We start from the raw sequence: 25333 nt of genomic DNA, 5'->3' as shown, positions 1-25333 counted from the left end.
TCAAGGGCAGCCTGGTCTACAAACCCTGTCTCGAAGAAACAACCAACCACAAAAATAAATATAGATAGATAGATAGATAGATAGACAGACAGACAGACAGACAGACAGATAAAGGAAAAGAAGGTAAGCCAAAATAATAAGCCTTATGTTGCTCTCTGGTATATGGTCATGTCAAAGAGAAAAATGAATACACATTAATATGCCTATATAAACAAGATTATAGAAAGCAATTTCTTTAAATTATAAAGAGTTAACACTTCGCAAGACACTGTATTTTTAATATGGTATTCTTGGAGGACTGCTTTCAGCACAACAAGCACCTGTGCGGACTCTGAAGTATATAATATAATATAAATTAGCCTAGTAGCATGGAACTCTAAACATCTTCCTATATATAACTAGTTTCCAGATGTACAACATATAACAGAATGCAAATCCTAAAGTACTGTTTAATAAAGGAAAAGCTAAGTGTCCAAGTTTAATATAGATACCAACTTTTTTGAGCACTCAACTTTCACAAATGCAAAATGAACATGTCAACTCTATTCACTTTTGCATTACTTACCACACAGCCTTTAGTAACAGTATAATTTCTGGATGACAATAACAAACAGAACAAAGCAAAAATAGCTTTTATTTAGCAGAAAACAGTATGGTAAGAGACAGTTCCAAACTACGGTAGTAGTTCAACTTTACCCTGGGATTATGTGTGTATTAAAAACATGGGACTTTTGATGAGCTAACTCAAAATCTTTTATCATTAAATAAAAACTTCACGCAAACCTTAGCCATTTAAATGAAAGTTTTACAAGCTATTCTAGTGTTTAATATTAAGATCTTTTTTTAAAATTTATGTATATACTATCTCTACAGTGTTCTTCCTGCATGTAGGTCGAGGGCACCAGATCTCTTTATAGATGGTGGTGAGCCACCATGTGGTTGCTGGGAATTGAACTCAGGACTTTGAGAAGAGCACCCAGTGCTCTTATCCTCTAAATCTCCTCATAAAGAGCCTATTTATAGTTCCTTGGTTATGTTACAGACAAATCCAACAAGCTGAGTTTGGATAATTAATAATCTTAATGTCTACATAGATATCCAGAGCCAATCGACTAAACAAGTATTTTGGTTATAAACAGGTCACTCAAAATGATATTAAATGTATGAAAATCTCCTAAATCTTAAGTCTATGGAAGAATTTCATCTTAATGTAAAAGGTAACATTACTACTAGTTCAGGGTAGCTTAGTATAACAACAAGCATTTCTTGGCAATTTTCACAGAATCAAGTTCAATATGACAAGAAGTAAAACAGTAAAGCACAGTGACAACTGCTAGATTTGGGTGCTCATCTAAAAACAAAATACACATAGGAGCACACAATATTTTAAATATCTTAGTATTCTAATAAAGCAAACAAAGCAAAACCCAGGAAAACATCAACCCCTTGTGATATATACAATATTGATTTTTGGCTGAAATGTTTACCTAAACACGCTGAACACACAGCTTTGTTATATCAAGTATTTAGCCAATCTAAGATACCTAATCAAGAAAAGGCCTAAAAATTTAATAACTGCAAATAAAACACCAAATCATTTTTAAATAATTTCACAACACCTACAAATCTAAAATTTGAAGGCAATCGTCTTTTATTCCCAGAACAGCATAACTGAAGCTGAAGTTGTAATTTCTATACAGTATTTTCTAGAACACCAGCACTGTGTGAACAAAGTGAGCCTTCTACAATTAATCTTTTGCAAGTACATATATATTAGAAATATTCGTAGAAAATCAAACTGATAAAAGTCAATAGGATTCTATTTGCAGGAAGCAAAAAGTATTACCCTTATAAACCCATATGAACCTAGGTTCTGTGTAAGATTAAAAAACCCAACTTCTGACCTCCACGAGTGGTATGGCACAAGTTGCCTACACACAGGTTTAAAATAAAATAAAATAAATAAAATAAATAAAGCTACTTGAAAAGTAACAATTATTTCAGTCTTTAAGAGTTGTTTGAATGGTCAACTAACCATTTATTCTTTACTCCCCTACCTTTCTAAGAGAACAAAGATCAAACTAAACCACTTAGCTTCCTAAGTACTATACTTCAATTAGAACAGAGCCTACTACTAAAAATTACTAATAAATTATACAATTGTGGCTTAAAGTAGTAGCAGAGCTGTTTTTACATCTTACCTCAAGCCCTTACAGGTATTTGTCTACGTTTCATTCCACAAAGACAAACATCAAATTTTAATTCATGCTAACCTTTCTCAACTGTAATTCAATTATTATATTATATAGAATCTTATTACACTGCTTTTGTAAGAACCTTTTAATTACTTTAGCTGGTGTCTTAGCTACTTTTCTATTATTGTAAGAAGACACCAAAACCAAGGAAACTTATCAAATTTTTTTAGAGGAGGCTTGCTTTCAGTTTCAGAGGGTGAGTCCATGACCTTCACTGCAGGGAGGATGGCAGCAGGCAAGAGAATGCAGCAGAAGCTCAGAGCTTACATTATCACCTGAAAGACCATGACTTATCCACCCCAAACAAGGCCACATCTCCTACAAGGCCACAATTCCTTAGAGGAGTCCTTTCCAAAAGGTTTAACTGGGAACCAAACAATTCAAATATTTGAAGCAATGGGAGCCATTTGTATTCAAACTACAGCAGGTTAGTATGATTCAACAGTGTATCAAGCCAGAAATTCCACCACTACCACCAGCAACAAGTGTTAGCCATGTTGACTGCACACTACCAATGAGTGTCAGTAATTACTTAGGTTGTATACAGATCAACATACTCAGAATAACCCTTGAGGCAGTTACTAGCCTTAAGACACCTAATTATCCCACTGTAAGTATCAGCACTAGAACCCAATTCAAGACCCTAAGATACTGGGGCCATCTTCTTGGTTCTCAAATTCCCTATCTGTTAAAATCACCATGCCCCTGTTAGCTATCATTCCAGACTATAAATTCTTATACAGTTAGCACTTCAGTATAAAATTTGCCAGGCAATGTATCATAATCCTCTGGGTGCCAACCTTAAATGTTCCATACCATACACACACAATCACTATGAAAAGATGGCTCAGCAAGTAAAAGCACTTCTGCCACACCTAATCAGAGTCAGATCTGCTGGAACCCACAGTATAGACAAAACTACAAGTTGTTCTGATATATACTCACATTGTCATTGTGGACAATGCTCAAAAGTTTTTATTTTATGTAATTATATACTATAAATTATAAAACAAGCCAGGCACGGTGGCACACGCCTTTAATCCCAGCACTCAGGGAGGTAGAGGCAGGCAAATTGCTGACTTCGAAGGCCAGCTTGGTCTATAAAGTAACTCCAGGAAAGCCAAGCCACACAGAGAAACCCTGTCTCGAAAAACTAATGAACAGACAGACAAACAAACAAATTATATATTTAAAGAGTTAAAGCTATCATTTCCCTTAAGGGAACAAAGAAAATGAAAAAGAAGCTATTGCACATGCCTGGAATTCTCTTACCCTATACCTCAATCCTTCATTCACTTCAACTTTTCAAGACTGAGATACAGCACTTAACTAGCAAGCTCAAGGTCCAGGGTTAGACTCCACAACACCAAAACAACAACCAATTTCTCCATCAAAGGTAAATTCCTGTGTTGTTCTTCCACAGAAACACCATGTATTTGTATTTGCTTCTGATAGACATAGACCAAATGAATTTCATAGTACACTGCCCAACACATAAAGCACTGTTTAATGGCTAAATAACTGACTATTTCTTAGTAAATAATTGGGTTCCCTCAAATATTAACTACTTCTAATTGTGCAGCTGGGGGAAAAAAAATCTGATCACCTTAACTACCAGCAACATTAGCCACAAAGTCAACTCCAAAGTATTTTTCTACAGGTGTGAGTATCAAACTGTTCCCTTTCCAAAGTTACCTGTTTCCTAAAACAGAAATTTCCTATGATTTGTCACAAGTCACACTATGAAGTTCTTCCATTTATTGAAATAGTACGTGTTAATGTCTTCTTCCACACAATGAATCAAGATGTTATGACATGACTGTCACAATGGCATTTATCTCTAACCCACTATTTTTCACATTGGGCTGTTTCTTTAGCTTCCTTGATGCTATGTCCAATTTTTCATTAATTTCCATCCCATGACAGCAACACAACAGGAAATTAAGTCTGAGGCCCAGAGAGACCTAACACACATCTAATAAAATATGAAGTGTAGCAACTTATCCACTGAGACTGGGTAGTCACTTAGGCCTAACTTATGTTGACTAATTTGTACTAGAGCAAATCCTTTTCAAACAGCACAGTATCTGATGTAGAATTTAATGCATCTCAAAAACTGCAAATAATATATTATGGATACTATTTGGGACCAATTTAAAAAATACGAAAGTGTAGTCTCAAACTGCCTAAATTCTGAGACATTCAAGAAAAATCTTTAAAATCCAGTCTTCTCTAATATCCTTTTTTACTAAAAGTTCCCTTGGCTATTTGATAAATATGTGAGGTCTTTAATTTCTAGGTAGGAAAATGGTTACGCAGGATAAAGAGCTATCCTATCCATGCACTCTTCCTACTCAATACACAACTGACTTTCAGTTTATTAAGGCTTTAGCTTTTTTTACTATCTGGATTTTCGGTGATTTAGTACATTACTATAGCAAATATATATCCAGATACTTTTACCAGACTGTTTAGTGAAGCAGTCCTATCAATTAAAACTACTACTGGCAGTCTTCCTACAAATTAAGTTACATTACCACTTCTTCTCTCCTTGAAGGTAATGAAAAACATACCAACTTCTAATTCTGTTAACAATGCCAAGATAGTTTTAACTACTGAACATACTGTAGAACACCAATAAGCTTACCTTATCTAGAATTATTTTTTTCCTTAAGCTTAATTACAACTTCTGGGAATTTCTTAATGAGAAAAATGACAGTGTCAAAATGCCTTCACTTTGAACAATTGCACCTGTTTGTTACCCTCTATAAACTGAACCAGTCTTTCACAAAGATTAATCTTTTGAAAGTCTACCCTTTCTATACTTTCTAGCACACAATATTAAGACAGCTTATAACTTAAATTCCGAAGTCCTTTCTTCCCTTAACTGTAACTTACTGAGAATAATCTGGCATACAACGAAATATCAAAAAGCTACTCCTTTTAGAACTGAGGAAAAAAAAAACATTTTTTTTTGTGGAAAGGGCATATCCACACTACAGTTTCAAGTCACTGACCACTTAACATGTATTCCAAGTTATCTTTTTACAGTGCAATTGAAAACTGCACTGCAACCAAGTTATTTCTAAAAATAGGACTAAATGTTCTATAAATGTAGATAAGCAAAAGCAACAGAGAAAGTAGGATTTGTTGGATATGATAATATATATATAGCTACTTTTGTAAAAAATAACTGTAAGACACAGAAAACAACTAGGCAAGTAAAAGTTACAAGGTTCAATATGGTCAAGAGCATACCAGCTATAAAGAAGCAGGAGGTATCGTGAATACTCTATGAAAGAACAAGGTTCTGCCACGAGTTCATGCACAGCAAGGACTACCCTTATCCATAAAGCATATCTTACCCACATCACATGTTTTAAAAGCAACTCTTACCAACAAACATTTTTACTCTATCACATTTATTAAACAATCCACTAAAACCCCCATTTTATGCTATTATTAACATTTCACAGAAGAAACAGTATCACTAACCAAAATCTGACCTTTGAAGCAGAATTTCTACTGAAGGGCTAAATATATCACCAAGAAAAAAAATTTATTAAAAAAAAAAATCACTTGGCTTGCCTAAGAATGTCTATTTCATACTATTTTAAAACTGCTAACTCCATTAGTAAAGCTCCTTAACTAGTGGTAGATAACTACAATGAGAAAAGCATCAATTTTAAAGACAGAGTACTTACTTAAGAATGGTTTTTGCACTACTGCAGTCTTCAAATCGAATGGAGTATCCAACTTCCTGGCCTAACATTACATCCATCTCATCAGCAACTCTCTGAGCAACACTCATTGCAGCTACTCTTCTGGGCTGTGTACAGGCAACTCCTCTTTTGGGTCCTGGCAATGATCGCATATACTCCACACACCACTGTGGTATCTACAAAATAATTGCACATTTAAATTATTTGTTCTCTGCCTGCATACAAACTGTACATATCAAGTACTTTATCTCACTGTAATAATTTAAAACAAAATTCATTTATGCAAACAAGTTATTTATGAGTCAGGTTACAATAACTTGAGCTCTCGAGCCAGAAGGGATCATACACAACACTGATGTGACATAATTATACTCCTGGGAGGGCAAGGTCCACTCATATTCTGCTTAATATGCTCCACAGTACAGCTGTATCATTACTATTTTTCTAAGCAATGGAAAAAATAGCCAACTTAAATTTTACCCTTTAAAACATTTCTAAGTCTTGTTGGGTATGGTGGTGCACACCTGTAGTCCCAGTACTGAGGGAGACAGAGGCACGTGGACCTGTGAGTTCAAGGCCAGCCTGGTCTACCAAGCAAGTATACAGGACAGAAAAGACTACATACACAGAGAAACCCTGCCTCAGAAAAACAAATAAATAAAATCTTAAGTCTCAAAAACAAAATATAGCAATATTTTTCTGAAAATCACAAATTTTTAATTATAAAAATGCAGGCACAAGCATTATACCTCTTATAGCTATAAAGTGCAAGCCATCAAAAGTCCTAACACTATTATTTTTCCCTCAGGAGTGGTATGCATAGTGACAGTACCTTAGGTACCATCTTAAAAGTTTTTGAAATCACCACCTTCATGTTCAATGGGACTGAAAACAGCAGCCAAGAAAAAAAGGAAAAAGAGTATTTGAAGCTCAAGGTGATCATTAAGTGACCTGTTACATATGTAGACATGAAGGGGTTCTCTCATTGTTTGATTCTCTACCATTTAAATGAAAACAATAGGAATATGAAAATGTTCACCACCTTCAGTAAGAATCAAATGCTACAGCACCTTGATTTGTCTCCATCAAAGCTTCTTTCTAATGCTATTAAATGCAGAGGGTTTGGATCTAAGTACATGATATCTGATGAAAAATACTGGCAGACACACTGTTAAATAATTTAGTTAGATTATTTTTACAATTGGAATAATGCATAAAACAAATAACTCAAAGGGGAGGCAATTATACTGTTTCTCCAAGAAAAAACTGTGTGTACCTTTCAAAGACTTAAATAAAACTACTAAATAAAAGAACAGTAACTCCCTAGTTCTGTGAGCCAACAGACCCAGAGTGCTTTTCCGGGAAAGCTTTAAGTATCTACCTTCATTTCACCAACCCTCCTCCATGAAATCCAAAACATCGACTAGCAGGTTAAAGGAACAGTTAGTTAATCCTTAATTCTTAAAAATGTTCAGATTTACAAAAAAAAAAAAAAAAAAACACAAAACAAACAAACAAACAAAAAAAACTCCAATGAAATGAATGATTTAACCTGATTTTAGAAACAAGACAGTTTATTTAATTTGGCAGATCTCAAACTTTCTCAAGTTCTTTGTATTCTTAACTGATAACAAAGTAATATACATATTAATTCCCAATAAAAACCATCTTGTAAAAACCTGCATTTTTTTCCACAAAAAAAAAAAAAAGAAAAATTCTCAAACGAAATTTTTATAGTAGGGTGCATATTCTACATATTCCCAGTTCTAATGTCCATGCTATTAAAGAAAGTAGAGCACTTGGCTCTCCATATATGCTCATCTGCAATACACAAACTTCAATGCAAAGCTATCAAAAAACTTAAAATGGGATAGTGTGAAAAATATATGGGGCTTGACTCTCCAAAAGCGCTAATGATACAGAAGATTGTCAATAGTAAGTGAACATACTGATAAAGCATCTGAAATTATTTAAAATTCTATAACATTAATAAATTTACAGCTATATTCTTTCATGAATCCTTTTCTAAAGATTTCAACACATTAAATTACAAAGTTTGAGGATTGAGACCGGTTATCCCTCTGTCCACAAGGCAGCCCTCAAACTGCCCTGCCTCTGCTTCCCAAGTGCTGAGACTAAAAGTGTCACCAACCACAGCTAAAAGTTTAAGTCGTTGTCAACATTAAGTTGCCTCTCAACTAAGTCTTTTTAATACTTTTGGTTGCTACAGTATCAAAATGCTTCGATGAATTACTCATATTAGTTTGTAGCACATAATTTTTAAACGATTTTTAAAAATCCACACCTCAGGTTTAGGGAGGAGGATAGCAAACTAGAGGCAAGCCTAGATTAATAACAAGAGCTCTTCTTGAAAGAAAGAAAAAAAAGTCTAAACATACAGCTCAACAAATGGTAGAGCACTTGCTCAGCAGCATATTCAATGTTTATTCTACATTTGTAATAATGAAATAATACACCAGTAAAAGCATATTAAAATAGGCAATTAAGTTCAACTACTTTCCTCATTTTTACAAATTCTCTACCATATCCAGCAACTTTGTACTCAAAACAAAACAAATTCCAACTCTTGGCTTTCAGGTTAGAACTCATGAAAAACAGGTAACTTCACTCTGTCTCAGCAAGCAAATGCATATTAAACCCCACAAGTACTACTTTCACCCATCAGATTAATAGAATGTAAGTTCAGGTATATAACTAAACAATCTATACATGCTCCCTAAGGAAAGAAGGGCAAGTTGGCTACATGTATTATACAACTACAATAAATCCAAACTCTTCAAAATCTATAAACATCTGCTCCTGAGACTGACAAAGCCTAAGGTTGGCATGTCAGCTCAGCAAGTTTCAGGCACTTGCCATTAAGCCTGACAACTTGAGTTTAATGTTCAGTTACCCATATGATAAAAAGAGGACCCTCCCAAGTTATTTTAATTGCCATACATGTGCTATGACATGGGTTCAGCCATACACAAGCATATATACAACGATGCAATAATATAAAAAAATATAAAAACACGCTACATATCTATCAACAGAGCCTAGTTAAGTGATGGCTTGTTCATCTTTAAAAACTGTGGGCACCAAATGAGACACTTGTAACAGTGTTTAGTACTGTATGCAGGAGGCGGATGGATGCAGGTCACAACTAGAGACCAGCCTGCCTGATTTCTAAATGTTGGAATTAAAAGGTATGCATTACCAAGACTGGCAATTTCAATTTTTTTTTACACTATTCAAATAATTAAAAATATTTTAACCAAAAAACAACTACTGCAATTGTTCAGATCTCTCTACTAGAAAACAAACTTTGCACTCCTAGTTCTGTACTGTCTCAGGGCTAAAAAGTGTTGGAAATTATTCCTGTCATACTTAAAAAAAAACTAAACACTCTGTATTAGAATTACAGTAACTAAAAAGTGCTCATCAAAGTACTATTCTTCAAGGTAGTCTACAAGGCAGACAATTGTAAATGAGTAGACAGACAATGGGAAATGGGTACCATGACCAAATCAGCACATTTAGTTAAGTTTAAATATGAACATATTTACCAACTCACCTGTGTTGTTTTACCAGACCCAGTCTCACCAACCAGTACAAACGACTGATGTCTAACAAGAATATCTGTAAATCTATCCTTGTATTCCCAAACAGGGAGCTGAAGCCGTTTCTTTAGAATATCATAATATCGAGGGGTATGGGGCAGGTTGGTAAATGGATTGATGCACTGTGGAAGTGAAGTGTGTCCTGCGTGTCCAGTGTGTGTTGAATGGGCAGAATGTGTAGAATGTGTTGAATGAGCTGAGTGGGTTGAGTGAGCCGAATGAGAAGCTTTTAAAGGTGGCAATCCAGCACTGATAAGCATAGCGTTGGTGGAAGCTCTCAATTCCTTTTCCTTTTCTTTCTCCCTCTCCCGTTCTCTATCTCCTCGATCGCGCTCTCGGTCACGATCTTTAGATCGGTCTTCTCTATCCCGATCTCGTTCCCGGTCCTTCCTAGAAATATAAAAATTCAGAAATCAGAGTGATTTTAAAAACATAAATCTCAATGAATTATTAGAAATTATGATCAGCCAGGTGTGGTGGCTCACACCTGTCTCTGGGAGGCAGAGGCAGGTGGATCCGAGTTCAAGGTCAGCCTGATCTAGTGAAGGCTATTACACACAAAAAAAGGACTGAGCCACAGGTTATGGAAATGGTTCAGCAGATAAAGTTCTGCCAACCCTTGTCACTATTAATGATACTCTGCTATGACTGCACACAGGAACCTAGCTTAACGGTCTTTTGAGAGGCTTCACCCAGCAGTGGATGGAAACAAATACAGAGACCCACAAACAATAAGCCAAGCTCAGGCAATTCTGTGGAAGAGTAGGAAAAATAATAGAGGAAGCCAGTTGGGGTCAAGGACACACTACAAGAAGACCTACAGAGTAAACTAACCTGGGCACATGGGGGATCAGAGACTGAACCACCAACCAAAGAGTGAGCACAGGCTGGACTTTGACCCCTTACATATATGTGGCAGATCTGCAGCCTGGTCAACATGTGGGTCTCCTAACAATGGGAGTAGGGGCTGTCTCTGACTCTGTTGCCTGCCACTGGATCCCTTCCCCCTAAGTGGGCTGACCTGCCAAGCCCCAGTGGGAGAAGATGCACTTAGTCCTGCTACAACTTGAGGTGCCAGGGCGGGTTGATACCCCCTTGAGGGCCTCCTCTTCTCTGAGGAGGAGAGTGGACAACAGGGGAGAGGGAATGAGCATAGGCCTAGGAGGAGAGGAGGAAGGCTGTGATCAGGCTGTAAAGTGATTGTGGTGGCACACACCTTTAACCCCAGCACTTGGGACACAGAAGCAGGTGGATCTCTGAGTACATTTTAAATCTATATTCCTTGAGCAATCAAAATGAAATGTCAAATTCAAAACAAAGCTCACAAAACACAATTTTTAAAAAATTAGTCACTTTACTGCATTTATGCTAATTTTAAGTAGTTATTTCTAGTATCTGCTACAGATAATCCTAATGGAATAATTTAAAAATAATTTATAATAGGCTGGGTGCAGTAGCTCACTCCCAGCACTCAGGACGGCAGAGGCAGGCAGATCTGAGTTCAAGGCTGGCTCCCTACAAAGGGAGCCCAGGACAGCCAAGGCTACATACACAGAGAAAACCTGTCTTGAAAAAAAACCTAGAAGAAGGAAGAAAGAAAGAAGAAAGAAGAAAAAGAAGAAATAATTATAATAACAAACAACATCACTTTGAGTTGCATCTAAAGGTGGTTTGAGTGGCTAGTGATGGAAGGAATCAGTTTACTCACTCATTCTACCTTAGTTTACTTCAGACCAATTCATATACCAATAGCTGCCATAAGGTTCTGGGTTCCAGACTAAAATACTGAGGCAATATGGCCATACAACAGAAACAACCCCTTGAACCTGTCAGTGTTCTTTACTTACAGCACACAAAGTTCGATCCCTGTGACCCAAGTTGGTGTAGCAGAGCAGGAATGGGCGCTCACTACTCTCCATAATCTGGGAGGGAGCAACAGTGGAGACCTTAAGCAGACTGCAGCTAAAATGCTAACTTAACAGCACTGTGTGAATGTGCTCAGCCACAAGCACTGGCAAACTGTTAATGTGTCCAATCTTGTTCTTCAAATATGGGACTCTATTCCACACAACCCTGACATGAAGAAAAGCCTTACTAGCCCGTGGCTTCTCCTATTATACTGCCCACTGTCCACCCACTACAGAATTATAAAACATTCAACAGGTCGGGCAATGGTGGTACATGCCTTTAATCCCAGAGGCAGGTGGACTTTGAGAGTTTCAGCCCAGCCTGGTCTACAGAAAGTGCTCAATGACAGCCAGGGAAACAGAAATTCTGTCAAAAAAAACCAAAACAAAACAAGCAAACGAGCAAGCAAAAAGCTATACAACATAAAACTGAATAAAGCCTCACAGGCCAACCGAAACCTCAAGAAATCAAGTCTATAGGCAGAGGGTGGGATCAGTGGTAGCAGTGTGGAGGAAGTTAAGGGAGTATTTTCAATATTTAAAAAAAAAAATTAAACTCTTTTCACCTAATTAAAAAAAAAAAGTAGGGGAAAAGAAATACAAAATTAAGTCTCAAAAATTCAAACTTGAACCATAGCCTGTCTTTGAAATACAACCCAACCATCCATTGTCTTTGTTTCTAATTTTGCTTCTCAACTAGGGGCTCCTTAACTTGACTTTGTATCACCTCAAAATGTGAATCTGGCAGTTTACAAAAGCAAAGAAAAAAGCATGTAGACTCAAATAGCTCAAGGACTAGATACCCTGCAAGGCCTACTGGTTCGCATTGCTATGAAAGCAGGTTCAGATCGCATGTAAGCCAGGCATGGCCTTGTGGTGCCTGTAACCCCAGCATTGGTAGGGGAGCCAGATGGACCTTGAGTTTGCTGACTGGCCTAACTTTTAACAGTCAGCTTCAGATTCAGGGAGACTGCTGTCTTATACAAAGTAATGTATTGGAATGGGTACACACACACCCAGCACCCCACAGAAAATGTATTGGAATGGGTACACACACACCCAGCACCCCACAGAAAATCTTAAAAGGGTTCATATTTTAGTTATCACTTCATTAGAAAGGACAAGAAGAAATCTGAGTAAAATAGCAAACCATTAAGATAAAGCCCTAACCTTTTCAAAGTAACAAAACTTGGGGGGAAAAAGATACAAACAAAAGGCAAAGCAATCCACTTAAGTTTATGTGATAAATACCCATACTAACACACACCCTTCTCCAAGACCGGATTCACCTGCAGCTTTATCATTATTGCAGAGAAGGAAAATACAATGCAAAACACAAGGACTTGCTGATCAGTAAAGTAAGAATTTAAACAAATAAGTAGATAGAGGGTCATGGCAACCACAGCTTCAAAACCACAGGAAAGGCTCTATCTATTTTCTGCAAAGTGAAAAAATTGTAATAATCAAGAAAACATTTAGGAAGATGCAGAAAGCTAATTCAACAGCCTAGGAATGCTGTTGCAATTCACACTGGCTACTCTGAATGTCAAAGTAAAAAAGCTCTGTTAATGGGGGCTCAAACCCTCTCCACTTTCTACATACGTAGACTTGTCCATGTGTACATTTTCTCACTTTTACCAGAACTTTTATTATAAAAGTTTTGTTCATAACATTTGCTAGTTGAAACATAATGCTTTTAATTTTAAAGAAAATAAAAACAATCCCAGTATGGTGGTGATACACGCCTTTAATTACAGCACTCAGGCGGCAGAGGCAGGCTGAAGTCAGTTGGAGGCCAACCTGGTCTGTCTATGTAGTTTCTAGGAAAGCAAGGGCTATAGAGAAAGATGCTGTCTCAAATAAAAACAAACAGAACAGAAACAAAAAGAAATGTGTTCTAAGCAGGGCAACACAAAGAAACATTGTCTCAAAAAAAAAAAAGAAAAAAAGAAAAGTGTTCAAAATAGTACTTCAGTCAACAATGATCAAGAACAGTGTTTTCTTGCTCACATGAAAGTTGTGGCTTTTGATATGGATCTAAAAACAATAAATAATCTAATACACATAATGATGTTGCCTCGAATATCTGAAATGTGCCAAAAAATAATGGTTACTACTGATGTTTCAGTTTAAATTGTACATGGATTAATAAGAGGCACTAATACACTGCTAATAAGAATGGAAACTAGTTATCTACATCAGACTTTTTTGTTTTGTTTTTCAAGACTGGGTTTCTCTGTGTAGCCTTGGCTGTCCTGGAACTCACTCTGTAGATCAGGCTGGCCTCAAAGTCAAGAGATCCACCTGCCTCTGCCTCCCGAGTGCTCGGATTAAAGACTTGAGCCACCACTGCCCAACTACTTCAGATATTTTAACATAAAAACTACTTTTTCTTCTTACAGTCTCACTTTCAGAACTTCTAGCATGTATTAATATGTATATATAAGGATACTGCAAAAACCCCTAGGAAATTATTTAACATCAATGAGCAAGACAAGAGATGCATCTTACAACTGCAGTATCACACAACCAATGGGACACAAATTCCAAGAGCTCACTGATACTACAGTTTGTATTGATGAATAAACATGCTCTCCAAAGATGAAAATAAAGATTTGGAGTAATTTATTGCTTTTTTTTTTCTTTATACTTTTATGTATGAAAATTTCTTGCCCAGTACATCTAATTATTTAATCTCAGCTATCACACAAGACTGCAGTGAAACTCTTCTACATACAAAGCACTTATGACAATATCAGGTACTCTTCCATAATTAAAAATTCTGATCAGGAATACTAAAAACCATTAGAATGAAAATGTCCTTATGTTCAGATTCTTCCAGAGCTGGTGAGATGGCTCATATAGCTAAGGCACATGACACCAAGACTGAAAAACTGAGTTGACCCCTAGGGACCACTTAATGGAAAAACTGACTCCCATCTATTCTTCAGCTGGCCACCAACCAGTAGTCATCTGCCCACATACAACACAAAAGTGTACTGGAAAGATGAGAGAGTAGGTTCTGGTGACAGCTGTGATGACAAAATGAACAAGTCTATGCTGTCAAATACACTAAACAAGAGCAAAGAGGAAGGGAAAGAGAAGTAAAGTACTCTGGCCATCAAAAGTGCCTTCAAACTAAGTGAAGAAAGAAAAAAAAAGATGCCAAGCACAAACTCACTGCTAAAGAAACCAGTTCTATAATAAAAGGTACTCAACTAACTTAGGAAACTACAAAAACTGCCCTCCAGAATCTCTAGAAATTAAGGAATTGCTGTACAAATGAACTAACTCTCCTGTACTCACTGACAAATATGAACTATTCAGAAGAAACATGAAGCTACCATGACACACCCAAGGTTATATGTTTGGAAAAAAAAAAGAGAGAGAGAAAATCTTAATATATATTGTAATATGGAACCACTAATCCCAACAAAATCATTGAGTGGTGAACATACACAGAAAACATACTGAACTGTCTCAGTGTGACCTAAGGAGGGAAATTAGTTGCATCTTGGCCAACCATGACATTCACTTTGGTTTCACAAAGTTCCCCACTTTACAAACCCAATAGAAATATTATGACAGGTGGTATGCCGAATTACAGTACAAAGTTTCATGTTGATAAAAGAATTCTAGATGTCACTATAAAGTATAGAAAAAAGCCCACTGTAACCCTGCTCTTTCACAAAGAATATTCATGAACCTTGTTTCTGCCTCTAAAACCTGTAACTGAGCTCAAGTACTAATTTGGGATTTTTGCTTGAGGGAATAGCCCAAGAAGCTGTCTTGTGATGTGGTATTATTACAACGCCTAGTATTACAAGCTTTAAAATGTATATTATGTATGTATGTATGTAGAATCAGAACTAACATATTCAGTATTTCAATCTAAGAAGAAAGCATCAGAACACTATACTTCACATTGATAGTTAGAAATAAATCCCAAAGGACTGCCTGTGAAAACTCAAGAGGCCATACAGATGACTTGACAGTGAGTTGGAGTCACAGGGCAAAAGAAAATGATCAAATAATACAACAGATTTCGATTTTAGGCCTTCTGTAGAATTTGTTTTTTAATTAACCAAACAGATCTCTGTACTGCCTGGGGGGGAGGGAGGGAGGAATATAAACCAAAGTGCATTTTAAGTATGAACTGTGAAAGAACAAAATTGGAAAATGGCAATTTTAATACAGCTGCTTACATGCTATAGGCCTCTTCCCTTTGCGAAAGCCTAAGGAAAGTAACCAAACTGCCAAACCAAGAGTCGGTGTAAGCATTTCTCAATCTGCACGTGGGTGTTGTTTGCTCATACATGCTTAAGATTACTTTTGGAAAAGTGCGGCCCAAGTGGGGAGGGGACAGAAAATAACTTATGGAGCGGAGGGGGAATACATCTTTCCACAGTCCTACCCCAGTGATGCTCAGCAAGGCCGGTTTTTTAAGCAAAGCAGGAAATAAATGAGATGGCGGGAGGGCAGGCGGAGGGCGGAAGTTGGCAACGGCCTCCTCTCAAGTGCCTCAATGGAAGGAGGCCCGCCGTCTCCCGCCAAACAGTGCGCCCCGCAGGGGGCTCGCCCCTATCACAGGTACACGGCTCCCACCGCCAAGCAGGGCCGTCCGCGGCCCGGTGCCCTGGGCCACCGGGTTCCGGCCGCTCTCCCCGGCTGCGGGCCTCACGCGAGCACCGAGGCCTCGCGGCCCGCTCCCCACGCCCGCCGCCCGCAGCCTCGTGGCCACCGCAGGCCTCTAGCCCCTCCGCACACACTCAGCCTGCGCCCCTGGCCGGCCGACGGCAGACAAAGACTGGGCGGCCGGGCCTGCTCCCCGCCACAGCCAACAAAGCCCCCGCCGCGACCGCGCGCCCCGGCCTGCCTTACCCATCGGTCCCCGCACGCTTCTTGCCGGAGGGGTAATCCTCCCCCAGGTCCAACCGATGCCGCTTGGACATCCTCGCTCTCCCAGCGCGGACGCTCAGGAAGGAAGGAAGAAGAGAGGCACCCGCAGCCGGATCCACACGGAAGAGGCCCGCTGCTTAACTCCCGGGGACCCCCTCCCCTCCCGCCACCACAGCCCGCTCCGTGCGGCCCGAACCAGGAGCTAAAATGGCGGCCGCGACGAGGGCTGGGCCTGCGCGCGCGCCTCCGCGGCGGGCGTGCCGGCATGGTGCGCGCGCACGCCGTCCGAAGGCGGGAACTCCGGTCCCGCCCGCCGTGCGATTGGCTGAGGGGCCAATCTGCGACCCTCGGGCTCCACCCTCTTCCTCGGAGCTGTCTGCGGGTGTGTAGCTGTGCGCCTCGAGCTGTCACTCGCCGTCCCCAGTTGACTCGGAAAGTTGAGAAAGCCATCAATCCTAGTTAGGAAATCTATCCATCTGCGTATTTACCTTCGCTTTTAGGGGATGAAGCTCAGGAAGGTTAAGAAAACAACGAAGGTCACACAGCTGGCAAGTGGCAGAGCAGGACACAACTATTTTATAACTCCAGAAAGAGAATTTGCAATGGTTGCGCCAGATGCCCAACCGCGGTGAGAAAAACGTTAACTTACCGTGACTCGTTTTGACCATTTGCCCCGGAACAGATAACATCTATTTATTCATTCTATAGCTGTGTACGGTACGGTGCCGAAAGTTGGCGGTAATCGTATGGTTCACCTTGTTTTGCCTCCAATCCTCTGCCCTGGTCTTCCTCCGTTTGTGTGTATATGAGTACATAATAAGTACCCGGGAATGTTCGCCCTATCCCTGTCCTCGTTTGGTTTAGTTTGGTCTGGTTTTCGAGACAGGGTTTCTCTGTCCTGTGTAGACCTGGCTGTCCTGAAACTCCTCTGTGCGAGAGGCTAGCCTCAGATTCAGAGATTAGGCGCTGCCTCTGGCTCTCGGTGCTGGGATTAAAGGCGTGCTCCAGTATGCCTGGCTTCTGTGCTCATTAGAAGAGTGAACCTTGAAATGCATTTTATAGACGTAATCACCTAGGCTGAAAGAAATCAACAACTAGCTCAGCCACTGAGACTCCATTTTAATGGCAAGTTGGTAAGGCAAGGTGAGCCTCAAGAGTTTGGTGGATCTTTACCGCCTATGTGCTTGCTCCATTGCATTCATTCCCAGACATACAGGAGAAAGCGGTCTAAGGACCAGCCCAAACACAGGATATCACTTCATGTCAAGGCTCTCCTTGGCTGCCCCTTGGCTTTAGTCCCTGGCTAATTTTCAAAATCACAATCTTTGAGATTAAATTCAACAGAAATAGCGCAGGTGACAGTTTCTACTTTTGTAACCAACACATCGATACAAAGGAAAATGAGTGTCTTTTTGTTACTTTCACAATATGCAATACCAATTCTACCTTAAATGTACATTAGGCCGGGTGTGGTAGCATATGCTTTTAATCCCAGGACTCTAGAGGGCAAAGCCAAGCAGATTTCCGTGAGTTTGAAGTCAGCCCGTTCTCTATAGTGAGTTCCAGGACAACCAGAGCTATATAGTGATTCTCTCTGTGTGTCTATCTCTCTCTGGCTCTCTCTCTCTCTCTCTCCCTCTCTCTCTCTCTCTCTCTCTCTCACACACACACACACACACACTGGCCCTCCACCAGGGGCAAGAATGACTCACAAAAAAAGCAGTGTCACTGAAAAGTCCCATGAGCAACCTGCAGACAGCTACATCACTGAAGAGTTCCACACTGTCAGTTGTTTGCCTCTTTATATTTTCTGGACAGGAGGGGCCTCTTGAGATTCTTGTGCAAGCCGTGCAAGCCCCATGAGACACTCTTCCCGCCAGTGTATATTAATGGGCCAGTCCTGTGAGGAGTCATGTGAGTTAGCACAGCTTCTCTGACATAAGATAATAATGGTCATGTCTAACCCAGAGGAGATAAGTACACTGTACTATTATTGCCGAATTAGTCAGAGTTTCCTAGAGGAACAGAACTGATAGAATGATTATATAATGTGCAGTATATGTATATACATATATGTATACCTATATACATTTCAATATATGTGTACACATACACATATATATATGGGAATTTGTTAAAGTGAATTACAGACTGTGCCCTGACTAGTTACTGTCCTCCAACAGAAAGACCAAGAATCTTGTAATTGTTCCATCCATGAGGCTGGATATCTCAGTTGATCTTTGGTCTATGTTGAAGGGCCCCCCAAAATAGCTTCTAATACCAGAGAAGAATACGTTAGCAGCAGGACAGAAGAACTTTCGAGTGAACGTGGGGGCAAGCAGGAACAGAGCAAAAGCTTCCTTCTTCTTATGGGGGCTCACACCAAGGAGGTGGAAAAACACCCTCAATTCCAGCACTCGGGAAACAGAAAGAGGTGGTTCTCTATCAGTTCCAGGCCAGCCTGGTCTATGTAGTGAGCTACAGGATAGCCAGAGCTACATCATGAGACCCGTCTCAAAGAAAGAAAAGAAAAAGAAAGAAATTTCTCAAAGGTATGCTCAGCTGCTTGGGTTTTAATTGATTTCAGATGTAGTCAAGTTGACCTCAAGATTATCCATCACACCAATCTTTATTTATCCATTCGATGGATAGTTTTAAGCCAATGTCAGACATTGAGTTAAGTGCTATAAGAAATCAGAAAAGATAGAATAGCCATGTTTTCTGCCTTCAAGGGAGGTATTGGAAGGCAAGAAACTGCATTAAACAGCTAAATGCGTGGAAAACTACTTTGGTGAGACTGTGACAAGTACTAAAAAATACCATATGCGGAGAACTGGAGTTATGAGAACATATAAGTGGTCTTGATCTAGACTGAGGTAGAAAAAAAGATGCTCTGAGGAAAAAGACATTACATAAAAATCCAACGGGGCAATAGGAAGTAGCATGCCTTTAATTCCAGCAGTCAGGAGGGAGGCAGAGGCAGGTGAATCTCTTAGTGTGAGGCCAGCCTGTTCTAGAGTTCCCAGGACAGACAGAGCTACGCAGAGAAAACTTGTCTCCAAAAAATAAAAACAAACAAAAACAGAACAAAATTAATACGTAGCCAGAAAGAGAAGGGGGAAAGCATTTCAAACAGAAGTCCTAAACCGTTAGAGACTCATGAGAGAGCCCCAGAGAGAACAGCAGATACTAGCTAAGGAAGTGTGCTCCTCAGGATGCAAACACAAGCCACATGGTGCACAGCCTGGGGAGCCCTGCTGAGGAGAGAAGACCTAAAACCTTTAAGGAGAACAATTGGTGTGATCACAATCAGCCCTCCAACCACCCTTTTTTTTATTATCTGTATCTATAAAGTCCATGCACATTTATAATAGTTTTCAGTACTTAAAAAAATGAGTGTGGGTGTTTTGTCTGCTTGTATTTCTTTTTTTCCTTTTTTTTTTTTTTTTTTGTTTTGTTTTTTTGGTTTGGTTTTTGGTTTTTCGAGACAGGGTTTCTCCGTGTAGTTCTGGCTGTTCTGGATTTGCAGACCAGACTAGCCTTGAACTCAGAGAGATCCCCCTGCCTCTGCCTCCCAAATGCTGGGATTAAAGCATGTGACACCACGCCCAGAGTCTGCACGTATTTCTGTGCACCATATCCACACCTGGTGCCTACAGAGGCCAGAAAAAGGAGCTGGACCCCTGGACTAGAACTAGAGATGGTCGTGAGGCCTCTTGTGGGTTGTGAGACATCAGGCCTGGGTGAGTCTTCTGGTGGGGCAGCCAGTGCTCTTGATCATCGGAGTCACCTCTCCAGCCCTTCCGTACTATTTTTAATCAATTTGTCCTCTCTGATATTTAAGACCTATAAGTAGTTACAAAATGTTGTGGGTGCAATGACTTGCCACCAAAACCCGCACTTCCAGACTGAGACATTCCTCAGCGACCTGAGTGCTGCCCACAGACAACCTTCAGCCTCCAGATCCCTCAGTAACTCTCTTGGCTAAAGAGAGCTGCAATGACCAGGGTAGCCAGAATGTACTCCAGAAGTAGAAAGACTTGGGCTGTCCTCCCCAGCTCAGAACAGCTACGAGCTACAAAACATCTGAACTCCTTGAAGGACTCACTGAGTTCTTGATTTGGATGGTGTTATTGGCTATGTAATGTCCCCCACAGACTTATGTTTGATTCCCAGATGGTATGTGGTAGTAAACAAAAACAACGAAGGGCTACCTGTTATTAATTATCAGCCCCAACATCACAGCAGTAACTTAACCCGCTCTCACAAATAATGACACACACACACTCGTTAGATTTATAATTGGCTTATTTACCTTGGGCCGGACAGATATCTCACTTACACTGTCTCAGTATCCTCACCATGCATCTCCCAGCCCCCATCCAATGCCATCCACCTTAATCCTCCTCAAATTGAATACCTTTCATCCATAATCCCATGGTACTTGTTTATATTCTTCATCTGGGCGTTTGCATGGCATTGTTGAAGTCCTTCCTCAGCCCACATGGTGTTCTCTTCAGGATAACCCATCCTTACTCTCTTCCCATCCATCTGTTTCTGGTGATTCCTCACAGGATTCTCCAAAGCCTGGGAACCTTAGCCACGCCTCCCCCATTCTGCCCTGCCCAGGTATAGGCAGTTTAATTAGCCAATCAGGTATAATAACTTAAGCAGGTTTACACAGAAGGCCAGTAATTAGCATCTACCTCCAATAATGGTATTAAAAAATATTGGAAAGTCCTGGAAAATTTATAAGATGGAGTCAAGGTGGAAGTACTATGTCCCTGAGAACAGGTTCTCTCCTTGGCATGCTACCCCTCATCCTGCTCGTGCAGGTTTGTGTGTGTGTGTGTGAGAGAGAGAGAGAGAGTTATTTTTCTATTATTGACAACCCCATGACCAAGACAACCTACAGAAGAAAGGGCTTCTTTTGACCTAGAGTTCCAAAGGGTGAGTCAAAGATAGTAGAGACCGCAGGGCAGCAAGAGCGGAAAGCTGAACATTCACACCTTGAAGTGAAAAAACCAAGCAGATAGATGATGATAGATCTCAAAACCCATCCTCCAGTGACATTCTTCCTCCCACGAGGCTGTACCACCTAGACCTCTCCAAACAGCACTACCACCTGGGGACCAAGTATTTAAATACCCAAGACTGTGGAGGACATTTCAGACTCACACTACCACACTCTCTCCTTCCTGACATATCATACTGCAAGGTGAGCTGCTCCACCATGCCTCCCCTGCCATGGTGGAGTAAACTCTCTAGAAACAGATCTTCTTTTCTTTAAGCTGCCTGTGCTAGGTAATTTGGTCACAGCGATGGAAAAGCAACCAATACAGGTGGCATCTCTGGACCACAGTGCAATTGGTCATCAACTCTGTGATTTTACCTCAGACCCCAAAAGTTGAGATCAATGTCGCAACTAAAACTGAAGGTGCAGGGCTGGAGAGATGACGGCTCAGTGGTTAAAAACACTTCTTGCTCTTACAGAGGAGCTGAGTTCAGTGCCTAGCACCCACATGGCAGCTCATTAACCATCTGTGACTCCAGTCCCTAGGGATCCAACACTCTGTTCTGACCTCCACAGGCACCAGGCATGTACATGGTGCACATAAGTACGTGACAGTAAAACACTCATAAAATAAATCTCAAAACAAAAACTCTGAAGATGTCTGCTTCCCAAGTACCATCCATAAACTCAGTCATCTTCAGACTGCTTTGACCTCTGTTCATCCAAGGGCAAATTCTGTTTGGCAATTTGTTAGCATGCCTTGCAGAACTCTAGGAAGCAATATGTTCATCGTAAGGCATACAATCAGAACCTGCTGCCCTTTTCCCATAGGATCAGGACATATAACCCTGCTATACACCACCATCCTCATAAACCAAGAAGCTCTGTTGAGCTTCAATATATGATTTTTTTTTCCTGCAGTAAAGCAGCTTAAAACCTAGAGTTTTGTTCATGCTAAGTAAGTACTGTACCACTATTGACTATTATCGCCTCTGCCTGGCCTGAAACTCATTGTGTTCTGTAGACCAGGCTGGCTTTAAACTCACAGTGATTCACCTGGCTTTGCCTTCTTAGTGCTGGGATTAAAGGCAGGTGCCACCATGGCCAGTTGTCTTCATTCTTTCCTTCATTGATGATCCTAAGTGTGCTTTTTTATAAACTTCCTGATCATTAATCTTTGATCTGGAATGTACCTTTCGTGGAACCCAACCTCAAATATATGATACAAGAAAGCATATACTGTGATTGGATTTGGAGTTAGCAGTTTATTACTGCCATCAAATGGATCAGTGCTATCAAGGAAAACATATCTACCACAGGAATTAGGCAAATCACTGAAACTTTCACCGTAGTGTATTAGAGAACAGAACATAAGAAATATCTCATGGGAAAGATCTTGTGGTGTTCAGCAAAAGAAATTTTTTTCTCCCCCCAAAAATGGGAGAAACAATGACAAGACTTTAGAAAGAGCATTAACTCTAAAATCTATTACACTGTATTTTATTTTTTGAGACAGGACTCATGTATCTTAGGCCAAGCTCCAACCTTCCACTCAAGGGAGACCTTCAACTTTTGGCTTTCCTGTCTCCGTATCTGGAGCACTGAGATTACAGGCATATGCCAACATGCCTTGTTACTCTATAATTTGTTGTATGCCCAAGGCAGCTAGCATCTCAAAAAGCAAACAAACAAAAACTGAAAAAAGTTTCCTTCAATTTGAAGTGCAAAGACCAGAGAATCTTCTGAGGAGCTATGGGAAAGCAGAGCAAACTGAGGACTAGGTGCCAGGACTTAAGCAGAGTAAGAGAAGGCCAATCGAGAACGCTGATGGAGATATAGCTCTCCCTTAAGCCATGATATTAAAACTTAGGGAAAACCTGAAGCTCTAATGTCACTTACCTTTAGTTACTTTCAGTTGACTTTACATGTCATAATTTTGTTGGCCATACAACCGGGCTATGTTAGCAGCCTGCCACTAGCTTGGCTGTAGATAACTTTGAAAAGTGTTATGCTGACAATTGCCTGGTTTACGTTTTAGGATCTTGATTCGAAGTACTGACTCTTTGTGCTTGCACAGCTGTCCAGTGGGTAAGTTCTTTGATGATAGGAAGCCAATATCAGGCCCTCAGACAATGCTAGCACCACCATTTTGGAAGGTATATTCAAAAGTGAACCATGGGACTGCGTATGCAGACACTCATTTTTGTGAAGCAGCACGTCCACAGAGGGTTGCCATTGTCTTTCTTCCCTCTTGATGCCTAGGGTATGGCAAAGTACAGGGTCTGCCCTCTGCAAGCCTGAAATTTCACTTAATGGTTTTAGAGCGCTGAGTGCTTAGGTGTCCAACCTTTATCAATTATATACATAAATACTGTGTAATCGTTAAAAAAACAAAGCTAATCAGAATATGAATCAGCTCACATAGTTCTTGTATTTTTCTTTTTAAAAGGTTGGTTTGGTTTGTTTTTTAACATTTATTGTATGTGATGGGCACATGCTTCGTGGAACTTGGTAGAGGTCATAGAACAGCTTTCAAGACTCAGTTCTCTCATTATTTATGATTGAACATGGGTCTTCAGGCTTGGTAACCATCATCTTTATGGAGCGAACCGCCTTGATACTGACTTGGGGAGTCATCTCCCAAGATGTCAAGTTCCACCACCCACACAAGCCAATAAAGCAGCAAAATTAATAGTAAAAAGCAGAAAGATGATATTTGTCCAATGTGGCCACATTGAGAAGAGGGACAGTGAGAGATCACGTAACCCACCCTCACCGGCCATTCTATCTTTGGGGTTCTGAACTGGAATTAAAGTTTCAATAGAAGGCCAGAGATAAGCGCACAACTAAGCCATCCAGTTAAAGTTGTGTTGCCACCTACCGCTAACCCATCATTGGACGGAGACAAGTTGCCACCTCTGGCTAAAGCCGTTTTCATCTTCTATTATGGGATACTCTGGGAAATTTCCATTTCTTGAGAATGGGAGAGACAAGTGTCTCTTCAGAATGTCTTCATTTTTGCCAGATCTGTTCTAAGCTCTCCGTTTTCGTAGTGCTGGGGAGTGAACCTTTGTACTAGTCAAGCACTCTGTCAATGTGCCACAACTCTAGCCCTCACATGGTTTTGAGAGGTTTTTGGTTGGGGGAGTGAGGTAGGGGTGTGAGAGGTTAAGAACATTAGAGATCTACTGTCCTAGAGAGAAAGAAATGCTTTTTAGTTTTGTTTATTCAGTTGTTTGGGGATTTTGGAGACAAGATCTCATCATGTCGCTCAGGCTGTCACTGAACTTGTGATCCTCCTGCCTCAGCTTCTTATGTATTAGGATAGCAGGCATGCAAATCATGTCCAGTATATTAAAGAATTTAATTTGCCAACATACTTTGTGAGCGGGTTTTATTCTTTTGTATACTCTCATGCTACTATTATCGTCTTCTCATCTCAACCTGGAGATCTTTCAAATTTCTTGTGGAACGGGTTTGGTGGTAATGCACTCCTTTGGCTTCTCTTTGTCTGAGAACATCTTATCAGTTCTGCATTCCTCATGGGTAGCTGTGGGGGACTAAGTATCCCTGGCTGGCCGTTTCTTTCAGCACTTTCATCAAGCCCGATTTCCAAGCATTCCGCTGAGAAACCACAGCCAATCTTAACCAGAGAGAGGGGTTGCATTTGTGTGTTACTAGTCTGTTCTCTTGCATTGCTTTCAAAATTCTGTGTTCAATTTTTGTTTGCTTGTTTGGAGGATTTTTGTTTTTTTGAGACAGGTTTTCTCTGTGTAGCCCTGACTGTCCTGGAATTCATTCTGTAGACCAGGCTGTCTTCAAACTCAGGAGATCTGCCTGTCCCTGCCTCCATGTGCTGGAATTAAAGGCATGTCCCACTACTGCCCAGCAAATAATTTTTAGATTTATTTAC

At 40.1% G+C, this 25333-nt stretch overlaps 1 protein-coding gene across 1 annotated transcript in view; it reads right to left on the bottom strand.

The window, feature by feature from the left end:
- Dhx15 (DEAH-box helicase 15) overlaps window positions 1–16654 on the bottom strand; it is a 38239-nt gene extending 21585 nt beyond the window's left edge. Inside the window, exons 1-3 of the mRNA XM_021637687.2 lie at window positions 16389–16654; window positions 9555–9990; window positions 5960–6153 (exon numbers count right to left, since the gene is read on the bottom strand). Coding sequence (XP_021493362.1) covers window positions 5960–6153; window positions 9555–9990; window positions 16389–16459 — 701 coding nt within the window. The 5' untranslated portion in view covers window positions 16460–16654. The remainder of the gene's footprint in view (window positions 1–5959; window positions 6154–9554; window positions 9991–16388) is intronic.
- Window positions 16655–25333: the final 8679 nt, after the last annotated feature.

Source organism: Meriones unguiculatus, chromosome 12 (genome assembly GCF_030254825.1).
Source record: "Meriones unguiculatus strain TT.TT164.6M chromosome 12, Bangor_MerUng_6.1, whole genome shotgun sequence".
In the NCBI taxonomy this organism is placed as follows: domain Eukaryota; kingdom Metazoa; phylum Chordata; class Mammalia; order Rodentia; family Muridae; genus Meriones; species Meriones unguiculatus.
This window is presented reverse-complemented; position numbering and strand designations above follow the sequence as displayed.